General features: G+C 39.9%; 1 protein-coding gene across 13 annotated transcripts in view; it reads left to right on the top strand.

Annotated features, from left to right (window-relative positions):
* The window catches only part of apbb2.L (amyloid beta precursor protein binding family B member 2 L homeolog), a 166,200-nt gene that overhangs the window by 40,402 nt on the left and 99,428 nt on the right, over positions 1–26,370 (top strand). For 9 of the 13 annotated variants that reach the window (XM_018229369.2, XM_018229328.2, XM_018229377.2 and 6 more), the window contains exon 3: positions 17,952–18,072. In XM_018229369.2, the coding sequence (XP_018084858.1) occupies positions 18,027–18,072 (46 nt within the window). In that variant the 5' untranslated portion in view covers positions 17,952–18,026. Of the gene's footprint in view, positions 1–17,951; positions 18,073–25,803; positions 25,869–26,370 lie in introns of those variants that run through there. The other 4 variants (XM_041588610.1, XM_041588580.1, XM_041588578.1 and 1 more) reach the window with 1 other exon arrangement.

Genomic DNA, 26,370 nt, shown 5'->3' with positions numbered 1-26,370 from the left:
GTAATTGCCCCCTGAACCTAATAACTGGTTGGGCCACCCTTAGCAGCAATAACTGCAATCAAGCGTTTGCGATAACTTGCAGCGAGTCTTTTACAGCGCGGAGGAATTTTGGCCCACTCATCTTTGCAGAATTGTTGTAATTCAGCTTTATTTGAGGGTTTTCTAGCATGAACCGCCTTTTTAAGGTCATGCCACAACATCTCAATAGGATTCAGGTCAGGACTTTGACTAGGCCACTCCAAAGTCTTCATTTTGTTTTTCTTCAGCCATTCAGAGGTGGATTTGCTGGTGTGTTTTGGGTCATTGTCCTGCTGCAGCACCCAAGATCGCTTCAGCTTGAGTTGACGAACAGATGGCCGGACATTCTCCTTCAGGATTTTTTGGTAGACAGTAGAATTCATGGTTCCATCTATCACAGCAAGTCTTCAAGGTCCTGAAGCAGCAAAACAACCCCAGACCATCACACTACCACCACCATATTTTACTGTTGGTATGATGTTCTTTTTCTGAAATGCTGTGTTACTTTTATGCCAGATGTAACGGGACCCGCACCTTCCAAAAAGTTCAACTTTTGTCTCGTCGGTCCACAAGGTATTTTCCCAAAAGTCTTGGCAATCATTGAGATGTTTTTTAGCAAAATTTAGACGAGCCTTAATGTTCTTTTTGCTTAAAAGTGGTTTGCGCCTTGGAAATCTGCCATGCAGGCCGTTTTTGCCCAGTCTCTTTCTTATGGTGGAGTCGTGAACACTGACCTTAATTGAGGCAAGTGAGGCCTGCAGTTCTTTAGATGTTGTCCTGTGGTCTTTTGTGGCCTCTCGGATGAGTTGTCTCTGAGCTCTTGGGGTAATTTTGGTCGGCCGGCCACTCCTGGGAAGGTTCACCACTGTTCCATGTTTTTGCCATTTGTGGATAATGGCTCTCACTGTGGTTCGCTGGAGTCCCAAAGCTTTAGAAATGGCTTTATAACCTTTGAAATTGAACTCAGGTGTGATAAACCACAGTTAAGTTATTTTTTAACAAGGGGGGCAATCACTTTTTCACACAGGCCCATGTAGATTTGGAGTTTTTTTTCTCCCTTAATAACGTAAACCTTCATTTAAAAACTGCATTTTGTGTTCAATTATGTTATCTTTGACTAATAGTTAACGGTTTTTGATGAGCAGAAACATTTAAGTGTGACAAACATGCAAAAGAATAAGAAATCAGGAAGGGGGCAAATAGTTTTTCACACCACTGTATATATATATATATATATATATATATATGAGAAGGCTTGAGCACACACTTAGAAAAAACTTCACCTGATAAAGGTCCCAGACGTGGACCGAAACGTCGATTAAATAAATATATATATATATATATATATATATATATATATATATATATATATATATATATATACACACAAGGAAAGTGTGTAATGGAGTCTACTGACCTGCTCCAAGATGGCGTCCAAAATGGCGATTCCTCTTCCCTGCACATGGCTCCGGGTGGTCGCAATCATCCTGCATCATCTCCTTCTTGCCCTGTGATTGGTCGCCGGCGACGGAACGGACGCCGGCGTCAGAATCGGGCGCCGGCGTCAAGGCGTCAGCGTGGGGACGCTGGCGTCTGCGTCTGACGCCAGCGCGTCAATTTTGGCGCCAATAGACTGGACTATAAAGACCCTCATTTCCATCCTGACCTTGCCCAATTATAGGTCTATTTCATATAGTTCCTGGGTGCGATATATTCTGTTTTGCTTATCCGTGTTTGAACCTTGCCTGTTATCGACTTTGAATCTGTACTGCCTGTCTTGACCATTCTGCCTGTTTTACGACCATTCTTTGATAAACCCTTTTCTGTACCGCGAACTTGGATTGTTGCCTTCTCTTTGGTCCTTACTTCAACTGCGCCTTCGGGCATTACAGTATAATTGGGCCATGGACCCCTCGGAGGAGGCCCAAGTACCCCTCGATGTCGGAGGGGCCATTCGGGGATTGGCTTCTCGCATGAAATCCTATGAAGCCCAGCAGTCTCAAATTGGCCAGGCAATTGATGTTATCCTGGAGAAATTGACTGCCATGTCTCCAGCGGCTCCTGCGGCTGTGCCTGTTCCTGCCATTCCTGCTCCTCTTCAGGTGTCTGAACCTCGTGTTCCCGCTCCACCTCTTTTCAGCGGAGATCCAAAAGCTTGTCGTGGTTTTATTAACCAATGTGAAATTCAATTCACTCTGCAGCCAGGCCAGTTCGTCTCCGAGCAAGCCAAGGTTGGTTTTGTCATCTCCCGTCTGCAGGGGAAGGCTCTGGAATGGGCGTCTCCCCTTTGGGAAAAGAGAGACCCGCTGATCGACAACGCCGGGGCCTTTCTCCAAGAACTCCGGACGGTGTTTGACGCTCCTGGTCGTACTACTGCAGCCTCGGCTCGACTGTTCCAGCTTCAACAAGGCACTCGCTCAGTTCCCGAGTATGCCATTGAATTTCGTACCCTGGTGGCAGAGACCTCCTGGAATAACGATGGTTACCACGCGGCCTTTTACAACGGCTTGGCTATACGCATTAAGAATGACCTCGTTTCCCGGGAAATTCCTTCTCGGTGGGAGGATCTGGTGGCCTTGGCGGTGAAGGTGGATACCCGGCAGAGGGAGTTCCAGCTTGAACTCGACCGAGAGCGTACAAAGAGGTACCCCCGGTTCCAACCTTCTTTGGCCCCCCGCTTCCAGAGACCCCTGCTTTTCAATCCTGTTCCCCCAGAGCTTCCTCCTGCTCCTATGGATTCTGCTTCTTCCTCCTTGCCGGCTGAAGAACCCATGCAGATTGGGCGGGCCCGCCTGTCCGAACAGGAGAAACTCCGGAGAAGGGCTGCCGGCCTGTGCCTTTACTGTGGGGGTAAAGCCCACTTTGCCCAGGAGTGTCCAGTGAAGCCGGGAAACGCCAAAGCCTAGGTAAGCTCGGGGAGACTTACCTGGGTGGGATTTGTCATTCTCCCCATTCTTCTACTCTACGTTTCCTTCTTCCGGTGCAGATCCAGTTTGGCTCTTTAAAGTTTTCCTCACAAGCCTTTCTAGATTCCGGTGCTGCAGGAAACTTCATGGATCGATCCTTTGCAAGACGTCATTCCATCCCTCTCCAACCCTTGGCAGTTCCTCTTCGTGTCCTGGCGATTGATGATCGTCCGCTGTCGTCTGCCTTCGTCTCGCATTCTACTCAAGAACTTTCTTTTAAGGTGGGCACCTTGCATTTGGAGAGATTATCCTTCCTCCTCATTGATTGCCCTTCCACTCCGGTTGTCCTGGGACTGCCATGGTTATGTGCACATAATCCAGTCATTGACTGGTCCACATTGCAAGTTTCCAGATGGAGTCCTTTTTGTTTACAGAACTGCCTACCCACTGTTCCGGTTGTCAAAATTTCCTCTGTGTCCTCTAATTCTTCTCTTCCCTCTGTATACCAAGCATTTGCCGATGTGTTTAACAAGTCTTCTGCTGAGATTCTTCCTCCCCATCGGCCTTACGATTGCCCAGTGGAACTTCTATCCGGCTCTATGCCCCCCAGGGGCCGCACCTACCCACTCTCTCCTTCGGAAACTTCTGCTATGAAGTTATACATCCAGGAGAATCTTCAGAGAGGATTCATCCGTCCTTCCACCTCCCCTGCCGGTGCAGGTTTCTTCTTTGTTGAGAAAAAGGATGGTAGTTTGCGGCCCTGCATCGACTACAGAGGACTCAACAAGATCACAGTTAAAAACAGGTACCCTCTTCCTCTTATTTCTGAACTGTTTGATCAACTTAGGGGTGCCAATATCTTTACAAAGCTGGATCTTCGGGGGGCATACAATCTTATCCGGATCCGTGAAGGGGACGAGTGGAAGACCGCCTTTAATACCCGTGATGGACATTATGAGTATTTGGTCATGCCCTTTGGTCTCTGTAATGCTCCTGCGGTCTTCCAGGAGTTTGTTAATGATATTTTTCGAGATTTATTGGGTCTATGTGTGGTCGTTTATCTGGATGACATTCTCGTTTTTTCTAAAGATCTTCTGGAACATCGTGCCCAAGTACGTGAAGTCCTCTCCAGACTAAGGAAGAACAATCTCTTTGCTAAATTGGAGAAATGCACTTTTGAAGTCTCGTCTATTCCTTTCCTTGGCTATATCATTTCTCCTCTAGGTTTCAAGATGGATCCTGCCAAGGTGTCTGCAATCCTGGACTGGCCTCTTCCTACTAGTGTCAAAGCCATTCAGAGGTTTGTCGGCTTTGCCAATTATTACAGACAGTTTATAAAAAATTTTTCTTCCAGACTTTCTCCAATTCTGGCCCTGATTCGTAAGGGGGGCAAACCTCAACACTGGTCTTCTCAAGCCCTGGAATCCTTCAAGTCCCTCAAAGAGGCCTTTTCTTCCGCTCCAATTCTTCGGCACCCAGAACCTCTACATCCCTTCTTCATGGAAGTCGACGCCTCTGATGTCGGAGCTGGAGCAGTTTTATCACAGAGATCCATTTCTGACGGTAAACTCCATCCTTGTGCGTTCTTTTCTAAAAAATTTTCTGCCCCAGAACAGAACTATGATGTGGGGAATCGTGAACTACTTGCCATCAAATTAGCCTTGGAGGAATGGAGACACTTACTGGAGGGTTCTTCGGTTCCTGTGACGATTTTTACCGACCATAAGAATCTTGAGTTCATCCAAACCCTCAAACGCCTGAATCCCCGGCAAGCCAGGTGGGCACTTTTCTTTTCCCGTTTTAATTTTGTCATTACCTTTCGTCCTGGCTCCAGAAACAGGAAGGCCGATGCCTTATCCAGAAGCTTTATTCCCGAAGATTCTGTGTCCGAGGAACCTGAACCTGTGGTACCCTCCATCAAGATTATTGCTGCCTTGTTCCCTTCCTGTGCCTCCCAATTGTTGTCCGCTCAAGATTCTGCTCCTGCGGAAACTCCTCTTGGTGTTGCTTTTGTCCCTCCAGAATTTCGTCTTGCTATTTTGTCTCAGTCTCATAGTTCCAAACAGGCCGGACATCCTGGAATTCAGAAGACGACCGAGCTCTTATCTCGTCTAGTATGGTGGCCAACCTTAAGAAAGGACGTTAAAGATTTTGTCTCCTCATGTTCCACGTGTGCTGTATCCAAATCCGGACATTCTCCTCCCAAGGGTTTTCTTCTTCCACTGCCCATCCCATCTCGACCCTGGACTCACCTCGCCATGGACTTTATTGTCGATTTGCCCATTTCCTCCGGCCACACTGTCATTTGGGTTGTTATCGACAGATTCAGTAAGATGGCTCATTTCACTCCTCTCCGCAAACTGCCTTCTGCTCCTGAACTTTCAGAACTGTTTATTAAACATATTTTTCGCCTCCATGGCTTCCCAGCAGAAATTGTGTCCGACCGTGGTCCCCAATTTGTGTCTAAATTTTGGAGGTCACTGTGTAATGCTTTAAATATCTCTCTTCAATTTTCTTCTTCTTATCATCCCCAGTCCAATGGTGCCGCTGAACGTGTTAACCAGGCCTTGGAGCAATTTCTTCGTTGCCATGTGTCTTTGTGTCAAGACGACTGGTCGGACCTTCTTCCCTGGGCGGAGTTTGCCCATAACAATTCTTTACATTCTTCTTCCCAGAAATCTCCTTTCTTCTGTGTGTATGGCCGGAACCCATTGGCATTCCCTCAGGATCTCTTACTCACAAATGTTCCTGCTGCTAATGATCAAGCCGCTCATATGCTGGCCATCTGGCAGGCCACCACTGCTAATCTGGAAAAGAGTTCATCCTCTCAAAAGAAGTTTGCCGACAGGAAGAGAATTGCCGCCCCACCCTATGCTCCTGGTGACAAGGTCTGGTTGTCTACACGGAATATTCGCCTCAAGATTCCCACTCCTAAGCTTGGCCCCAAATTCATCGGTCCCTTTCCCATCATCGAGGTCATCAACCCTGTGGCAGTTCGTCTTCTTCTTCCTCCCGAGATGCGGATCCCTAATGCCTTTCATGTGTCTCTCCTTAAACCTGCAGTGTCTTCCCCCTCTTCTTCTTCCACAGCTCCTGTTGTTATCGATGACCATTTAGAATTTGAAGTCAGCAGGATTCTGGACTCTCGTTTTTCCAGGGGCGCTCTCCAGTACCTTGTCGAATGGAAGGGTTTCGGTCCCGAGGAATGCTCTTGGGTGAAAAAGTCGGATGTCCATGCCCCCATCCTTGTTCGCAGGTTTCATAGGCAGTTTCCTTCCCGTCCTGGTCCCGGTGGTCCTGAGGCCCCCCCTAAGGAAGGGGGTACTGTAATGGAGTCTACTGACCTGCTCCAAGATGGCGTCCAAAATGGCGATTCCTCTTCCCTGCACATGGCTCCGGGTGGTCGCAATCATCCTGCATCATCTCCTTCTTGCCCTGTGATTGGTCGCCGGCGACGGAACGGACGCCGGCGTCAGAATCGGGCGCCGGCGTCAAGGCGTCAGCGTGGGGACGCTGGCGTCTGCGTCTGACGCCAGCGCGTCAATTTTGGCGCCAATAGACTGGACTATAAAGACCCTCATTTCCATCCTGACCTTGCCCAATTATAGGTCTATTTCATATAGTTCCTGGGTGCGATATATTCTGTTTTGCTTATCCGTGTTTGAACCTTGCCTGTTATCGACTTTGAATCTGTACTGCCTGTCTTGACCATTCTGCCTGTTTTACGACCATTCTTTGATAAACCCTTTTCTGTACCGCGAACTTGGATTGTTGCCTTCTCTTTGGTCCTTACTTCAACTGCGCCTTCGGGCATTACAAAGTGGGCCTGGTGCACTCAGAACACTAGTCACTGCCCAGGTGCTGGAACAAGGAATTATACAGTCAATAAAGAAAGAAAAAGTCCGCACAACTTGTTAGTGTTTATTCAACGTTTCGGCTCCTAAACGCGAGCCGTCCTCAGGCCCTTGGGACTATTGTGGGATTAGTTTTTACACAGTGAGATCAACACTGATGATGTCATCTTTTGCACACCCACTTTCCACATCATTTGATCTCTTTGGCGCTCTTTTGTCCTGTTTTAGGTGTATAAATATGTGTGTTTGTTTTCTGGTGTGTTCTTCCTGAGGATGGCTCGCGTTTAGGAGCCGAAACGTCGAATAAACACTAACAAGTTTTTGGTTTTCAACACAAGACCCATGAGTGCGGACTTTTTCTTTCTTTATATATATATATATATATATATATATATATATATATATATATACCTATAAAATCAAGGGGTTTAATACATGTGATACGAACTTTGTTGTGTATATGCTTGTCTGTCCATGTGGTTTGATCTATGTTGGGGAAACCACCCAGAAGGTCAGGGATAGGTTCTCCCAGCATAGGTCAACCATTAATACTAAAAATAAGTCTTTACCTGTCTCGAGACACTGTGTTGAAGCTGGACATACTGCAGATGATCTCAGATACAGAGTGATTCAGCATATACCTCCTCCAAAACGTGGTGGTGATCGCAATTTAATATTGAAAAGAACTGAGGTTCAATGGATCTATAGGTTGAGGACCCTCTCTCCAAAGGGACTCAATCGAGATTTTGATTTACATCTATTTCTGTGAAAATCATTAATATGCAAAGTATTCACAAATATCCAAAGTTTGATATACATGCAGATATACATGATGTTATGTGTTAATCTTTATGTTAACTATTTATATCTACCTGCAGAACATAAGTTTTTTCATATTTGGGTACATTTTAACTATATGCAAATTTTCCATGGTTGCTATGAGAGCTCCTAGGGGCTTGAAGTATGTTGCTTCTTTTTGCGAATGCGCTACTTGATATCCCTTTTCTTATGAGCGCGCAATTTGACGCTGCTCTCTTTGGGTGTACGCAATTTGACGCCACTTCCCTTGAATGCGCGCGACCGAATGCCGCGTGTAACCAAGGGGACTGTGCGTCATTTCCGCCCATACGCTGTAAAGCGCGTCAACATGGACGCAATTCTGTTTAAAATTCTTTTCAAGACTACACAGAGGGGAGAGGCTTGAGAAAGGGGACTGGATGCCCCCGAAACGTTGCCGATTGATGCTCACTCTGTACAGATAAGTGTATATGCCTATACCTATGCTGGAATTATTTTAAGCGTTTTTAATAAATGCTAAGTTTTAACCACTGATGTGTGCGACCCTGTTGGACTGATTATATATATATATATATATATACATATATATATATATATATAAATATATATATATACATACCCATTTATAGAGTTTGAAAGTGCAGTAAGTCTGTTCAGTCTGCCTAAGCAAAGCTTTCTTGCCTCTTTTCCTCGGACAATGGAGTAGGAATCAGATTTTATTAGCTTAGGAGGCTGTGCCCACGTCCACCATTACCCACAGTGTCCGTAGGCAGTTGTGCAAGTGCTTGTCAGGCCGTTGTTGTTTAGAAACTTGGCAGTCTGACCTCTACTGACGCAATTGAAAGCGGTATCATTGGGAAGGCTGCATAAAGCAGCACTGGGAAGCAAAACCACCCCTATTGTTTCCATAGGCAAAGGTTCACCTGAAGAGAGAATTGCGATAGTGCATGGCACTCACACATGCAAAAGAGAGCCTTAGAGTGCCTTGTGCTCCCTTGTGTTTATTTTTATCTACCTTTGTGCCTGAAAGGCTAAGAAGTAACCTGCATAAATTTTGCCCCTCCAGTATGCAGAACTGGAAGCCTCTCCAATAACTGAGATGGTCACAACACTTTGTGCTATATTCCAGGAGCAGATAGTTGCCCCTGTGAGTGGCAGGCACATCTCCCAGGTAGGGGGAAGGCAGGAGTAAGCACTCATTATTTTTAAGGCATTCAATCATCAAGCCCAGCCAATTCCAATATCAAAAAAAACCCAGTCATGGTATAATATAGATTTTAATAAAAAGATTTTCACATGTTTAGATATAGAGAAGTGTCCATAGATTGTGCTTAGCCCTTATCGGATGTGCCTTGGAATTCTCCAAAACATTGCAGTGTTAAGTAGATAAATGAAGGTTACATGGCTTTTGGCCTTTAACAACATTTCTGTTTGTGCAAGCTGGGAATGAACAGACACAGCAAGATAAAGTATGTACCCTTTGGCCTTGGGACATGAGAGAGCTCATTTACGAATGCCTATGCAAAGTTCAAATTGGAATCAATTTGCCCTGTCTTTTGCCCAAAAATACAGTGTTCTGCCACAATTCTAGCATGATTGTGTGCACAAGAGGGAGTTGCACCCAATGTAGCAAAACATGTTTAATTGTGCTGAAAATATTCACGATCATTTCCAACACTCAGGATTAAAATGAATCTGCACATGATTATTTAGCAGGGTTGGATCTTGGGGTAGGCAGAAGGCGGGGGGGGGAATCACTGGGCAGATACCTTTTGAAAAGGTGGGGGGCCCTGAGACAGCAGCCTTAGTCTGACCCTGCACAAACTGATCCTGTAAAATGACAAAAAGATAAAGAGAAGTTGCATTTCAGGGTCTGATTTGTTAGGGTCTAAAATTGTCTCTTTGCATGAAACACAGTGTGAAGATGCATGCCTCTTGTTAATCTATTAACTTGTGGGGGAGAGGTTTTTTTCAGCCCTGGCAGCTAAGCTGACGTTAGCATGGAAGCAATTCATTAATTAGTATTAAAATTGCCATAAATCTCCCTGGTGGGTGGTTGAGGTCATCCACATCATTCCAGAGTTAGAGTAAGAATTAAACGCTCAAGATTATTACAGAGTCAACTACTATTTGAGAAGGATTGCTGTGACAGTCCCCTGAATTGATCCTGCCTGTGGATATTGCAAGTTATGTTTCTATTCCAGAGGCAGGGAAGGGGTAGCTGAACTTTAGCTCCCTTAGCTTATAGCAGCTGATGGCTATGAGAAGAATATGGTAGCTGTAGTACACCAAAATGCATCAGTGCCAACGAATTAGTATTCCTGCTCTTCACTCCAGTAAGAAAGACATTCTGAAGTGAGCAGAAAGCTCCTGGATGGCATGGTTATAAATATAATAATACAATGGAGTATGATCAGTGATATTTGCCACTTTCTGTACTGCAGTAAGGGATGAACAGGTATATAAAAATCAGACTCAGTGCTGGTAAAAGAATATATTGGGCAGGTCAGTCCCCCAACATGATAGGACATGAGGTAGACTCCCAGAGAATGAATATCTGCTTTAAAGAATTGCTATACAGGTCATGGAACTCCGAGGCTACTTCCAACATCCTCATATTTTCCAAGAAGGGGTACTTTATTAAAATACATAAGTTTTAGTCAATCATGTGACAAAAATGACATTATTAGACTCTGTTTAAAACTGATAACATCACTATGAGCCGCTTATAAGGATATAAGGATACGTGCTTTAAGGAATTGCTACCTCTAGGGCTTACTATGTGTGTTGTACCTACCCACATACTTGCACCTAATATTTAGCAACACAGTTTCTGGTGTTTCTGTAATAATATTATTTACATAATAATCAGAATCACTTAAAAGTTATGAGATGCATTTGCTCTTGACAGGGCTCTGCCATAGATAGCATAGATGGTGCTGAGTGTTTCATTATACAGTACAGAATTTTGTGAAGAGTATCCACTTGAAGTGCAGCTATTTAAGGAAACCATAAAGGTCAGATTATGTTTCTTCAGGAGAAACAGAACAGTATATATTTAGTTCAAAATGTTCTGTGGTAACCAGTTATAAATGGCATTACTCTATTTTCACTATTACAAGGGAAGAAAGCATGTGTTAGTAGGCTTCAATTCTTTATCCATTTGAGACCATCTCAGCTTCAAATCACAACAAACCAGATTGTTTTATTTAACCTGTGTATAGGAATGGTGCCTGTGAAACAGTTGTATATAAATGCCATTTTTAGAGAAAGCATAGTTCTCATGCTCACATTTTATTCCTCATTTTCATATTAAACTGCTCATACTTAGGCTTCTGCTACATCTACCTCAGCCAAGACTTCACAAATATGGTGGTCAGCAGCCAACCAGAGATACAGCCCTGACCAAACAATAGTCCTGTCTTGCTTTATTGCAGATATTCAAAATGTACTCTTGGGATCAGACCATGTGTGTCAGTAAGCCAACCTTACTGCTTGGAACAGCCTGTGTTCATTTAGTTATTGCAGTAGAAGACAAAAGAAAGGCTGAGGAATACCATGCATATCACAGAAGCCTTCTAAACCCATAATTATACATTTTGGACTCCTAATATGACAAAAATAACACCATACTATTAAAGCATATGTAAAATATGGGGTCTTAAAACACCGTGTTCTATTTTATCGACTCCTGCCAAGTCGAATTTGACTTCTTGCAACCATGCGGATAGATATTCTCCTGATTGACCTGTTCTCTTTTTGAGTCTTCAGGCTTCTTAGTAGATTATTTTATGTCTGTTATGATTCTTGTTTCTGATCTTTCTCTTCATCGTTTCCAACAAATCAGGTCTTCTCATACGATGTCTAGAATAAGACAAAATCATTCTGGTCATTTATGCTTCATGTGAAACAATGGTCAACAAGTCATTTGTTCTCTTTTGCATCCACAATCATTTTTAAAGTCCTCACTGACACAAAGGTTTAGAGGAATAAATATTTCCCTGTCCTGTCACTTCCATAAATAGCCAAAGAAAATAGCATAGAATTTGTTTTTATAGACACATCAGCAAATTTGAAGATCTTTTCTAGGTCTTTCCTCATCACTCTACAAAGTACCAGTCTGTGACAAATTGCTTGGTTGCTGCATCCTTTGTAGTTGTAGTAAATAATTCAAGGAAACAAAGGCTATATATTACAGTAGGTCTTCACATCAACTATAAAGTTGACTCTTTTCTTATATCCTGTGTTTTCTTTATGTAAAACATTAATCCCATACTGTCCCACTTTTATACTTTTTTAGTATTTTGAGTAGCGTCATCAGAATAGCAAAGGTTGCTGATGCTTCTTCCGCCAATCTTGAATCCTCAAATCATCTTCCTTCAATCTTACATCTCTCCTAATGTTCTCAAAATAATGTTTGAATAGGAATGGTCAAAGAAAGCATCCTTATCTAGTTCATTGGCCAAATGGGTCTGTTTTTCCATTTTCTGTTATAACTGTGGCTCCTTGTCCAGTGTAGAGGTCCCCTGTGAAAACACAGTTGCTTGGGTACATCTGTTTTTCAGAGGATAGTCCTCAGTTTTACATGATTGAACAATCAAAGGCTTTCGTTTGCAATCTGTTAAGCTTATGTTGACTTGCTTTATTGCTTGTTTTTTTTAATCATCCAGCATGCATTAGTAATAATATATCTCTTTCCTCTTCCTTTGCTGAACTTAGATTTGTACATCTGGCAATTGTATTGCTTTGGGCTCTAGTTTGTATTGAATGGTCTTTAGTATAATGTTACTGTCATGTCATATAAGGGGAATTATAGAATTTTTTCTGATCTTTTTCACTATTGCAATAGAGTATAACCTGACCTCTTCCAAGTTGATTGTCTGATTTGTACAACTGTTTGATCCTTAGCTGCTTGTAATATTTCTATATTATAAATGCCATCAATCCCCAGTGGTTTCCTTTATGGAGGAGGTCTGAGAGCCACTCTGATTTAATTTTAAAGGGGTGCTTAACCCCACAAAAATTAATTACTTACTCAGTCCTGAGCACTTTTGTAATTTACAGTAATTATATATTTTAAGTGGTTTCTGAGATATTAGCTTTATACTGTTTTCCGATCAACAGCTTTTTGAAGGCCCACTTTATATGCACTTCCTCAACTGAGCCAAAAAAAACTAGTATTACCTGTCTAAAAATGCAAAAATCTTAATACATTTATTTATTGGGATCCATATTTAAAATAATAAAGGATTATCCATGTAGCTTACATCTTTCAAAGTATGTAAGCTATTAATGTCTTTCATGTAGAGGTCTTTTACCCATCTTTGTTTGATCTTTGTTTCATTAACATGAATTGATGGCCCCTCCAGGCTTACGTTGCAGGACAGTCACAATGAATAATTTATTAGAAACGGTAGCCATGGGGAAATGCAGGTACTTGGGACAGTTTCACTTTAATCTAAGTAACAAAGGTGTTTGCCTGAGGATGTCCTTATGCACTATTACTGGTGTAATAAAGGTGTCTGTTGAGATAAAATGACAGCAATACCAGCAATCCCCTCTGGGACTAGACCAGGGCATTGTTTTAAGATAGTGAGTAGTAATACTCTCACAAGATAAAAGCTAGACCTGACAAAGGACTGTGTGTTAAAGACCTGGAATGTTATATTTAATTTTCTCACAATATGATCCAATAAACACTAATTTGGATATAAAGTATTCATAATTTTACCTAGCTCAGAAGTCATATAGCATTTATTATACCATAAGGCCAATGGCACACCAGGCTATAAAAACTGTTCCAAGCAGGCCTGGACTGGCAAGCTGTATATTCTAGCAAATGCCAAAGGGGCAATAGATGCAATAGACAGTCACTATTTAGTGAACTGGTAGAGAACTATTGGGGCCTCTTGTGTACTTGCAATGCCAGGGGTTTTGAATCTCAGTCTGGGCCAGATTCCAAATGAATCCACTCCTTGCTGTAAGTGCACTAACTGGCAACGGGGTCAGCCTGTGTTCACACACTGAATCATATTTTGGCACAGAAAAGAGAAAGTATGCAATTTCAATCTGAAATCCTTTCCATGTGTGTGCACAACATTCACTGCTGTGTTATAATCTGACTTGAAAACCCATGGTATGTCACAAAAACAGCCCATATAGATGTGAGGTCAAGACTTTCCTGTAAAGATTGAGCTTATTCAGTGTAGGCAAGAAGAGTAAAGGTGGCCATAGACGTAGAGATCTGCTCGTTTGGCAATATCGTCAAATGAGGGGATCTCTCCCCGATATGCCAACATTGAATCGATCGAGATCTGGCCAACTTTCAGACAGATATCGATCAGGGAAGCCCGTCGGATGGCCCCACACATGTGCCAATAAGCTGCTGACTCGTTCTGGCGGCCGCTTTTATCGGCCCGTGTATGGGGGCCTTTAAAGATGATCCATTAGACCAGGACCAAGTCTAAGTTGGGTTTGTGTATGTGCCCTTTTTTTTGTAATTATACTTTCACATTTCTGTATGGCTGCAAACTTCATATTTAACTAGTACCTTTATTTTGATGCAGGTTATCCTTGCAAGACACATGAACTTTACCCAGATTACTCTTAGGTCTCCTGATTTTTAACCCCACCCTGACAGAACTCGGGTCTCCCAAGTCCTAAAACTCCTCAAAAGAAAATATACTTTACAGTGGAAATCCTTTCAACCCTTCTCTATATGACATCTCAAACATTGAGATGCTGTCCTCGGACACAACTAGGAACATGGTTTGGCATGATCAGGTGCATAGAGGGCAAGGAGTGGGAGTTTGATGTGTGTCCTTGGCATATTCTTCCTTCTTTGTCACACGGTCCTCCTCGACAGATCGATTTCTTTGGATTTCAGCACAAATGATTTGCTTGTTAGCTATATCTTTTAGTTCTTTATTTTTGCTTTATGAACTCTCATATAAAAATTTAGATTTTCACACCTATATAGGTACTTCATATTTTATATATATATATATATTTCAATAAATAATTGCTTTAAAACGTCTCTTTTTGCTTTAGGCATTCCTATGCCTTTCTACAATCCCAGTGGCACTAAATATGCCCTTACCAACAATGGCAATATACTTGATAGTACAGCATAAATATGCAGCAGCTGGTGACTACATCTGTCAGATTTTATAATGCCAAAAGACGAATGCATCCAAGCTGTTAGGGGCAGTTAGAAAGAAGAATGGTTCCTGTCATCCACAGTTTATGATGCTCATTCCATTTTCCCTGCCAACCACTCAAACTGGTAAATAATTTGAATTTAACCCAGAATACCAAGAGCTGCAAATCAGTTTGTGCCAGCATGATTGTATATACTTCACTGTTAGGGTCCTGAGAAACATTGAATTCCGACTTTTGAAGATTTAAAAAAAGAAAAGAAAATATAATTGTGGTTTATTTGTAGTGTTCCAACATATTCCACAGCATTGTACACATACAGTCAAGGCAACAGCAGAAATAAACTAAGACCCTGCCAGCGTGATTTTACAGAATAAACTTGGCCAAAATGAGACGGGGGAGTACAGTGCTGCTTCCATGCGGGGAGGCTTCTGATTGTAAAAGTAGTTGCTTGGATTCTATGCAAACAATCTATCATTCTTCATGACAATAGTAAACTATTTTATTGAAATCTATAGATAAGATTAAACTAGGTTCTGCAGCCGCAATCAGTTATGGCAGTTCCCACTCCTCTAAAGGGAAATAAGGTTCTGTGTAAGAATAAAGTCTAATTAATTGAACATATAGAATAATTATTTGTATATAAACAATAGTCATTGTTTTATTTTGAAAACTATAAATGTCTACAAGTAATTTATTGACCTGGTACAGTATACTGACAAGTCAATAAATCTTGTTTTAAACAATGTCCCCACACCCTGATTCTCTCTTTTCTTTAAACTGAAAGTCTTTCAGATGTTTTTACCTTTTTTTTTCCAGCCAGATTTCATTCATTCATGCCCTGAAGCACTTTGCGACGTATGCATATGCCAAATTTGAGTTTGATGTTGGCTTGTTGGAAATAAAGTCCATAAAAAATTACAACAGAGCTATGCACCTTATTATATCTGCATTTTTCAGTTTTTTCCTTTGACTTTAATATCTTATGTTTGTGATTTACCAGAGTAATAAAGGCTAAACTGATCTTGAATAACAAATATATTATTGACTCCAGTAAAATGAAGCCTTCCCCGCTTGGCCCCTTCAGACCGAGTAGGCAGCTTATCTACCCATGTATGGTGCTTACTGACTGGCCAGGTTTGAATATCCCTTTGGATGGGATAGCACTTGAAGAGGTCATCATCTGATGGGTCTCCGTAGGCCTCAATGTATTGCATCAGCCCGATTTTATCTACAGAACATGTAACTTTTTTAGAGGGAGAAAAGCTATTGCTTGATATGTGCTATTTTGTCTCCACCAGGAATTCCCATTCTACCTATCTATAATATCTTTATTTGCTGTAGATTTTTGCTTATATGTGTCAAACACTCAGCAGTTCATAAGACCTGTAACATGCCAAGTAGGACCATGCTGCAAACCTTCAGATAAAACCAAATGATCAGGCTGGCCATTGATTATCTAACAGAATGGTCAAATAAATCCACAGACTGGATTGTGCATCCAGTGCCAGGGGGTGGCCAAAAGAACTGCATTCACATTTTTAAAGCCTACGTTATCAGTTTAATCTAAGATGGGTTTTTTGAGCATTCTAATAATTTTGGGCTCATGAATGAGCCAAAGCCAAAGCGGTTTTGGGATGCATATAATTCAACAAACCCTTTAAGAAATTGTTATATAATGTAATGTATGACCAGATTATATCAGATATCGGAGAAACAGTACTATGTACACTATAAATGTGTGACGCAAAAGGCCTAATGTGTGAAAATGACAATAAATCTAGGGCAGGCCACTCAGGTATTGGGATGCTTACAGCGTGGAAGGTCAATCGTTGTCAGAATTTATGCAGTTAAAGCAGAGAGAGAGATAGCAACTAATTAATGTCAGTGATTGCCAAGGTTGCAGCAAAGACTAGGCTAGTGGAACATGTTCTGAAACAGTAATGGAGGTAAACAGAGCAAATGATTGGGAAGGCAGAAGGGAGCATTTCTAGAGAGCCAGATGTCAGTACCTGTGCAGAAATTGGGTTAACAACCAGTAATAAGAAAGTGACAAAGTTTGTAGTACTACTCATAAGACTTCCCACAACTCAAAAGGCTAACCATAAAATCTGGACTCAGAGGCTCATTTTTTTCCCCCTAAAAAAATGCGTTAAAATTCATTCTGCTGAAAAACCTGTTATTGAGAGGCCTGGAGAAACTCCAGAATGCTGCATCGAATTAATAATGTTCAACAGATTTAGTTAAAAACAAATAAATCTAATATCAGGAAAATAAATAGGAAAAATAATAGGAAAATAATAGGAAAATCTGAAACAGGAGCCAGTAAAGATCACATTTAGGAGAGCCAGTTTGATATGCAGTCCTTGCTTATGGGCAAGCCAAAAGTCTGACACATAATCCCTGTGATGTTTTGCTTTCCTCTTGTGATTGTAGCTTTGTCATTTCCTCTGTCACAGCACTGCTGCTGTCTTGTGTCTGTTTATGTTGCTCCAGGCAAAAACAGATAACGTTTTGAGTGGTGTCTCTTGTCTTGGCAGCTCTCGACTAGGAATGAATTTCCTATCATCAAGAAATAGTACTGAGATAAGATTAGGAGGAATGCAAGTGGTCAGCAATTTGATATGAACATTTACAGACCATTACTGGCTGCCTGAATTATTCATATGGTTTAGTGACTGCCAACATATTGATAATCAGTAAAATGATAATACATTTCCTATGATTAGAACCCATTTTTCAAATGGCCATTTCATGTTTAGCTGTAGTTTTTATACATTTTTACTTTCTGACAATTTTATACTGAACATGTATAGGAATAAAAATGAATACACAAGGTATATTGTTGCTTCTAGTTATTAGGCAAATAGGGGAAAACATTTTATAATAAAGTAAATAAGGATTCATTATATCTTGGTTAGGATCAAATACAAGGTACTGCTTTATTAATACAGAAAAATATGAGAGGTGGCCTTTTAATTTAGATCTTTCTAGATAACAAGTTTCCAGATAACTGATCCCATACCTCTACTTGGCAACAATAACACAATCGTTTTGAAAAACAGAAGAATTAGCATGTGCAAAGTTAATATCTATCTATCTATCTATCTGTCTGTCTGTCTGTCTGTCTGTCTGTCTGTCTGTCTGTCTGTCTGTCTATCTATCTATCTATCTGCTCTTCATTGCTATGTATTATAAGCTTTTTTATTTTTTTCAGGTACAGGATTTCATCTGTTTGGAAAAGCACCTTGTCTGCTCCCTTGAGCCAGTTGTCATGTTCTGACCATCCACAATGGGTAGAAGATATCCTAGTTCAAGCTACCGACCTAGCAGTTCATGTGAGTTTTACTGCCCCTTACATATCTTGCAAATTAGATATCGTTGGACTGTTGAGATTTCTAGTAAAGTGGTTTGAAAGGAAGGTAGCAACTAATATACGAATTTCGCTATTTTTGTCTGTTTTTAGCTCGCTGTTTTGCACAAGAACTATGATTCATCTCAGCAAAAAGCGGACACAAATCTTGTTTTTGTTAAAAGGGTTGGTCACCTTTAAATTAACTTTTGGTAAGCAATAGACCTCAAAATGTTGTGGTTTTTACAGTTATTTATGTTTTTGTTCAGCAGTTCTCCAGTTTGGAGTTTAGGCAGCTATCTGGTTGCTAGGGTCTTGTTTACCCTAACAATCAGACAGTGGTTTGAATGAGAGACTGGAATATAAAAAAAGAACGGGACTGAATAGAAACATAAGGAATAAAAAGTTACAATAATAACAAGATTGTAAGCGTACAGAGTACCCAATGTATGTATTGTCTGTCTAGGTAACTGACCCACATTTGGAAACTTCAGCATACTTAAACTCAGCTTAAAGGTGAACCACCCCTTTCATGACAAATGAGGGCAACATTTAGCAGAAACTGTAGTTGGTGCTATACTGGACCAAATAAGAAAATATTTTTTAGTAGAAATGTAAAGAAGGAGCAATTCACTTAAATTCTAAGAATGTTGGTCACATTTTGTTAAATACCCATGTAGCTGTGGCTCCTTTGTTACACTGTGCTGACATGCAGAGATAACAGCTGTCATCAGTATTATCAGTGTTAAAAAGTGTATATCTGAATATTTATCTGTTGATGAGATGATGAGAATTGTACTGCAACAACATCTGGAGAGGCAAAGGTTGCCTCAGTCTTGCTATTCCCATGCAGTGTCATGCTGGGTATCAGAAGCAGTGAGGATGATATTTTTTTGCAGAAGTTTGAGCCAATTCTTTAGTTGCCTATTTTTGTTTTAATATCAGGTGATTCCTTTGTTGTATATGAATTCCCAGGGGATTGGACAGTGCGTGTGCAATGATTAGGGCTGTTATTGATTAGTTGACATTTTCCAAGTGATCACTGTGGTTTGGGCTGAAGAACAAATGCTGCAATTCTTACATATTCCCTCCAGACAAGATCTTTATATATTCTGTCTTCAAATGAAGAAAATCAGAGCCATGTGCCCAATTTTCTGCCAAGCAGTGAGGGAGCACTGTATGTATTTTATGATCATGAGGAATTGGCTATATTGCATTCATAAGGCAAAACCTGAATGTGATGGGAGAGATAACAGCGGTGGCCTGTGGGGCTGCACAGTGCAGTGGATGGGGTGCAGTCAGGGTGATATTTTGAATACTTATTCACATAGAGGGATCAATATTAGAATCATGTTGAATAAAGAGGGGCTATTCAACATATTGCTATTGAAAACATTTGCTATATGGATATTTTGATCTATACAAGTTGGCCATAATTTATGTAAGAGCCCAAAGTATGCTCAAAGGTGGCTGGAGCCACATCGATAAGTTTGTCCTTTTTTTTTTTTTTTTTAATTTCTCAAAAAATTCCTCTGTATACTGTATCTTTCTTTTCCCCTGTATTGAATGTAAAGTAGTATCCATGTAAGTTAACTAGGCCCAATCTTAGCCAGTCCCAAGCTACTATCTAAGTAGTCACATGTATTAAATAAGCAGAAAACAAGTCATACGTACTGTGTGTCGATTGAATCTTACTTTTGGTTTCCTATAGCGTTCAAATTTCCAGCCGCTCTCTATATCTTTTAATTGACGTGCTATTTGTTTTAATTGACGTGCTGATGTCTGAGTAACCACGCAGGGGAGGAGGGTTGCAGAGAGTTGCAAGCAGGGCTTAACAAGAGCATGCTGGCACCCCTCCCCCCCAAAATTTTTTTCGGAGGGCCCAGCACACTCTTGTTAAACCCCTGCTTTTGTGTATTACCATCCTCAGGCCTCTTATGATCTATTCAATCACAGGATTTCTGAAGCCAACTAGATGTGTATTTGCTTTATGCTCTGCACAAGGGCCTGTAGTTTTGATGGCAGAGACATACGCCTGACACATGGGTGTCCTCTTGATTTCAGGTGATTGCCATTCAGATCAGTAGGTAGGTAATCACTTGGGAGACAGAATGCTCCTAATTGCTGCCTGTGCCCTTTCCCCAACTGCAGTGGCAATTCTGGGAATTTTGTTGCACTGTGGAGAGGGGACAATACATGAAACTGACCCCCATACACTGAAATATCAATCACAGGTCTACTTGTTTGTAATCCAACAGTTGTTGGTAAATGACTGACCTTTCCATAATAATAATAATTATAGATATAATAATTATAGATAGTTTGGTGTTTATTTTCTAGCATTCATCTGTGATTGATCTTACACCTCCATTCCCTACAATGTCTGTTAGATGTCATTGTTTCATTTCCTCACCTTTGACTCTGATCCCTGGAGAGAGATTAATTATGGAAGAATTTATTCACTGTTCCGACTGAGTGTATTTCTCTACCCTCATATCAGAAGTGCCTGTTGTTATGATGAGTATGTCATGTTTGCCGTCGGCAGTATTGTTTCTGACAAAATTCTTATGTGTAATAATCTAATTACTGTTTGTATGTGTGTGTATGGATATATATATATATATATCATTCAAAGTTCATCATTCAAAAAGACCAGCAACAGCAGGATTTTGGTGAAAAAAGCAAAACGTTGTATTTATGTGTGCATATACAGCCAACGTGACGTTTCGATCCTTTCGGGGACCTTGTTCTTTTTGAATGCTACATGTTATTTTACAGTGCACCTGGGCCTTTATCACCTTGATAAAGGCCCTAAGGTGGGCCGAAACGTTGAATACACGGATGTATGTAATAAAGATCATTTGAATCACGGAACATTGTAGCACGGAGGAGCACTCAACAAGCAAAAGCCCAGCATGCCTGGGTGCAGGTAATATGTGTACAAAATAGCAAAAATAGATAGACTAACTGATTTTAAAAGAAATTCCTTTTGCTTGTCTATTAAAATGAGTTACTCTGAACCCGTTTATTGCGATTTTGGCATACATTATACCCTTGTGATTGAGTTTCTGAACAGGAAAGCCCTGCACAGAATTCTAACAAATAAAGTTACATGTGAAAGGGTAGTAAATTACCTTCCAAAGGAAAAAGTCATATGAAATGAGGCTGTGAGTATCCTATAAGACCAACGATTTCACTGTAGAAAAAATGAACATAGCATTTTCAAACTCGAGCTTTGTAATATAAATGGCCATCAAACAGAATAAATGCACAATGTATTTGGGTTTTAGATATGTCTACTGTTATATGCTGTATAACTGGTTCTCTAACGTTAAACAATGTAACTGGGCACTTTGCAGTATAACAAAGCATTTATAAATATTGTAGAGTGGCAATATTACTGGGGTACTGGGCACTCATTATCAGCATAACCAGTATAGGGCACTGAGCAACATACAGAATACATTACAAAATAAAATGAAGTTGCGATGGCAAATATAAGTGAGTAATGAGCTTACAGTTGTTTACATTCAGTTGTTTTAATATTGTATAGATTGTATGGGTTTTTAGGGGGGGCGCTCCTAATAAACTATTTGCATTATGAAATAACAATGGTCAGAACTGTATGAATGCAGAGTTAATTTTATAATTTGTTATACCGGTATAATGCAGCTCCGTGCTGCATTGCACATCTGTTTATATGTATGTACAGTACGTCTTATTAGAAACAGGCACAATTTTCTTTTAATTATATGGTAATATATATTTTCCCATGAGGTTGTAATGCAAAGGAAAGCAAGGAAGACTTGATATTGGGTATGGTAAAATATATAAAACTAGAACGATTCCTTTAAGATCCTTGAAAGCAAAGATAATTTACATAGCAACCAATGAAAAGCTTAATTATAGGTTGCAGAATGACATGGGACCATATGATAAAATCTGGATGCCCTGGCTGATTTACGAAAAGGATCCCCTATTGTCTTCAGTGTTACATATTTAAAGGGAGAAGAGGAAATAAGGGATAATGGAGAGAGTTTGAAACAGAAAAGGGAAGAGGGAAACCCAGCCGCCAATTAGGGGGAATAAATATTTTTTGTTTCTATTCTGTGTTTTGTTGGTTTTTTTTTTGTTTTTTTTGTTTTTTTGTGTTTTTCTTTTCTCTTGTAATAAATGAATCTAAATGTTAAGCTTAAGATTAAGTGTAGTATCAAGCACTGTCTGGAAATAGGTATACATATTTGACATGGTATATTAAGCTGTGAATCTTTTTTTCTTTTTGTTTTTAAAAAATAAAAAAAAATAAAGAAAAAATATAAAACTATGCATTACATGTAATTAAAGAGGATGGAAATAGGGAAAATGATGGGAAAAAATATGGAAATATGGTTTATGGGAAAAATTATTTTGAAATGTGTATTTACTACAGGAATTTCTAAACTGTACTCAAAGTTTTTATTCCTAAATGACACTGTTTACACTTCAAATAATTCACTCTACCATGTAAAATTTCATTCCTAACCCAACAAGTATATATTTATTTAGTTGTAATATTGGTGTATAGCCATCTCAGGTCATTTTGTCTGGTCATGTGCTTTCAGAGAGAGCCAGTGCTGCGCTATGGAACTGCTTTTTGACAGGCTATTGTCCTACTCAATGTAACTGAAGGAGTTGCAGCTGGACCTGGATTTTTTTCTATTGAGTGCTGTTCTTACATCTACCAGGGAGCTGTTATCTTGTGTTAGAAAGTTGTTATCTGGTTACCTCCCCATTTTTCTGCTGATGGGCTGCTGAGGGGGGTGAGATGACTCCAACTTGAAGTGCAGCAGTAAACTGAAGTTTATCAGAGCACAAGTCACATGACTGGGAGCACCTGGGAATCTGGCAACATGTCTAGCTCCATGTCGGATTTCAAAATGAAATATAAAAAAAATCTGTTGCTCTTTTGATAAGGGATTTCAGTGCAGAATTCTGCTGAAGCAGCACTAGTAACTGATGCATTTGAAAAAAAGTTTTCCCATGACAGTGTTCTTTTAAATTAATAACATAAATAAAATATTAATTATTATAATTATAAGAAGATAAGAATTTTTTTTATTGATAATTGCCACCTTCCCTACCACATTTATTTCAAGGAAATCTTTGCACTCCCACTGTCTGTCTGCAAGTGAATGAAAGTCAGGAGGAGTTGTGTTGCAGCCCACCCATACTCTGCTGCTCAGAGGAACAGCATTATTTACATACCACTATTGTGCCTCACCAGATATATAAGTGCTGCTCAGACTAAATAGCTACGACCCCCTGAGATGACTGCTCTTGATTTAGTCATAGAAATGTTTGAGAACTAACAAGGCACTTAATGGTAATCCCAACCCTTAACACTTCTTTTATTAATCTTTGGGAAGATGTAGGAGATTTGTGGCTGTATCTTTTGTGGAAAACGTTCTTCTTTGTTTGATGGTTGCATTATGCAATGTTGCCAACATCGCATTGACTGTGATTGAATTGACTGTAAATAGCCATAATATGTTCTTTGAATATCTCTAACTTGGACAGTGAGAACGGACAGTGGAAGATGATTTCGGGCAACAGGGATACAAATACTTTACTATACTTTAATGTACTGTGTTACATTTTCAAATTATAACCAATTTTAGGCAGTTCTGGTGCTGAATACTGTATTCCCTGAAACAGTCGAAATTGAGACTACGAAAATATAAAATGGTCTATTAATATCCATTCTTACATTCCCAGTCTTCACTTCCTGATACTTAATTGCTTCAAGTCAAGGCCTGAAACTCTGGATAGTTTTTTGTGTGTGGCCGTACCAGAATTAATGAAAGTACTAGTCATGTTCTATGAATAGGAAGCACAGCTTCCTCTGTAAGACTGTTTGATGTGTATAAGGTTAGAAATGAATCATTTCCTTCAGCAAATTCTTCTTCAGATCCCTTCCATCTCTTCTGTGTGCTTGGAAAAACGACACCAAGTTACTGGGTGCCTTCTGGCGGAGAAAAGGTTTATTCTTCATAGTTGGGAAACCTTATATCAAGTACGTACTTTTATTTTAAAATAGACAAAGGGATTTAGCAAAACATTGAGCTAAAACCTATTGGCTGTCTGTCATACCAGGTGACATTTATACTTCCATGTATACTGTAACCATAAGCAGTGTGTGCCTGAAAGCTCACATTCCGATCATGGGAGCACCTGCTGCTGCTACATAAGTTTAGCAAATGTACTAAAACGTTGCCCTACAGTTCATCTGAGTTTGACTGTATGTGTCAAATTGTAATATACATATATATATATATAAATGATGTGCTGATACCCTGGTTTGGGCCAACCACGCTGCTCCTCTTGTGGACTCCATTAAACAAGGTTACATGCCTGGGTGTAGGAGTCTGTTGTTAACAAATAGTGAATAAAGTACCCCCTCTTGTAAAATATAAGGATATTATAAGTTACCGAGGAGTTTCATGACCATATAAAAGCCGAGTGTTTTTATACAGGTCATGGAACTCCGAGGTAACTTCTAATATCCTCATAGTTTGCAACTGGGGGTACTTTATTTATTATAATACACAGATTTCAGTGAGTCGTGACAGAAATGACATCACAACTCACCGTTTATAACTGATGACATCAGAACTCACCGTTTATAAGGATATAATTTACAGGATATTCATGGCTTTTGTGTATTATAACATAATATTAGACCGCACTAAAAATCCCATAGGAATGAACAGAAAGTGAATGAATTTTTCTCTGGTGAGAATCTCAAATTATAATTAATCTGTCCCTAAGGGGCAGATTTATCAAGGGTCGAATTTCGAAGTAAAAAAAAAATTTGAAAATCGACCATCGAAATAAAAAACTTTGAATATCGAATTTGAAGTTTTTTCAGCAAATTTGGCAATCCTGCGATTGAATAAAAATCGAATCGAACGATTTTAGCGTACGATCGAACGATTTTTATTCAATGTGTAAAGACTTAGATTTTATTCGATGTGTAAAGGCAAAGTATTGAAGTCGAAGTTTTTTTAAAGAGATAGTACTTTGATTATCGAATTGTCGAATATTCTAACGATTTTTACCTCGAATTGAAGTCGAAGTAAATTCGAAGTCGTAGTATCCTATTCGATGGTCGAAGTATCCAAAAAATTACTTTGAATTTCAAATTTTTTTTCTTAGAAAATTCCCTCAAATTCACTTCGACGCTTGATAAATCTGCCCCTAAGTGTATACACATTTAAGAACGTTAAAGGGATCCTGTCATCGGAAAACACGTCTTTTTCAAAATACATCAGTTAATAGTTCTGCTCCAGCAGAATTCTGCACTGAATCCATTTCTCATAAGAGCAAACAGATTTTTTTATATTCAATTTTGAAATCTGACATGGGGCTAGACATTTTGTCAATTTCCCAGCTGCCCCATGTCATTTGAATTTTTTTTCCCATGACAGCATCCCTTTAAGAATGCTAATATATTTTATTACAGAAAAGGGGGGTAACCCTGCTTTCATAAACTGATCTGCCAAACTCGTGCTAGTATCGCTTTAAAATGATGGAAAAAAACAGCCCCATGCAGATGGAAATGCTGAACTGAATTCATTGGATTATGTTTTTGAATTACTTCTCCATTTTAGTTACCCATCCCTGCTATGACCAAGTTTTTCTTTTGTTTTAATTTTTCTTTAATCATCCCTCTTTTCAGATTTCTAACCTTATATCCTGATCCATTGCTGGCGCCCTTCTGAGCCATGTCTGACATCCTGCAAGGTTAGATTCCCTTATTATTTGTGATTCTAAGAGCAAGCAGTGTCCTTTACATCCCTTCATGTTCATTTGTATGTTTTTGGTTATTTATTATTTCTGCTTTGCTTGTTTTTCTGTTTTATTTTATTATTCTCATTAGTGTTGGTCTACCATATAAGCCTTGCAGCTAAAACTGAGCTAAACCACACATTTTAACTCAGGATTGTTAAAGGCAGTTAGCAGTTAACCTTTCTGTACCAAAAGCACCAAGCAATGCAAAGAACACCAAATGTACTGTATATGTATACTGCTGTGCTTCTTGCATAATAAATAGGCTATGCTGCTTAAAAATGTATATGTATAGTATGTTACAATTAAAAAATATACCATGTTTTAGGTAGGGTAGGGCATGGATACAGTATGCACAGAACATGTATTCTCTGAATACTTTAATTTTTAGTTAAAGCACTAAATCATACAAAAGGTAAGGCTGACAATTCTCCTTAGCTTTATTAAAGTGATACTG

This window comes from Xenopus laevis, chromosome 1L, assembly GCF_017654675.1.
Source record: "Xenopus laevis strain J_2021 chromosome 1L, Xenopus_laevis_v10.1, whole genome shotgun sequence".
NCBI classification, from domain to species: Eukaryota; Metazoa; Chordata; class Amphibia; order Anura; family Pipidae; genus Xenopus; species Xenopus laevis.
The sequence above is the reverse complement of the archived record's forward strand: the minus strand, read 5'-3'. Positions and strand labels throughout refer to the sequence as shown.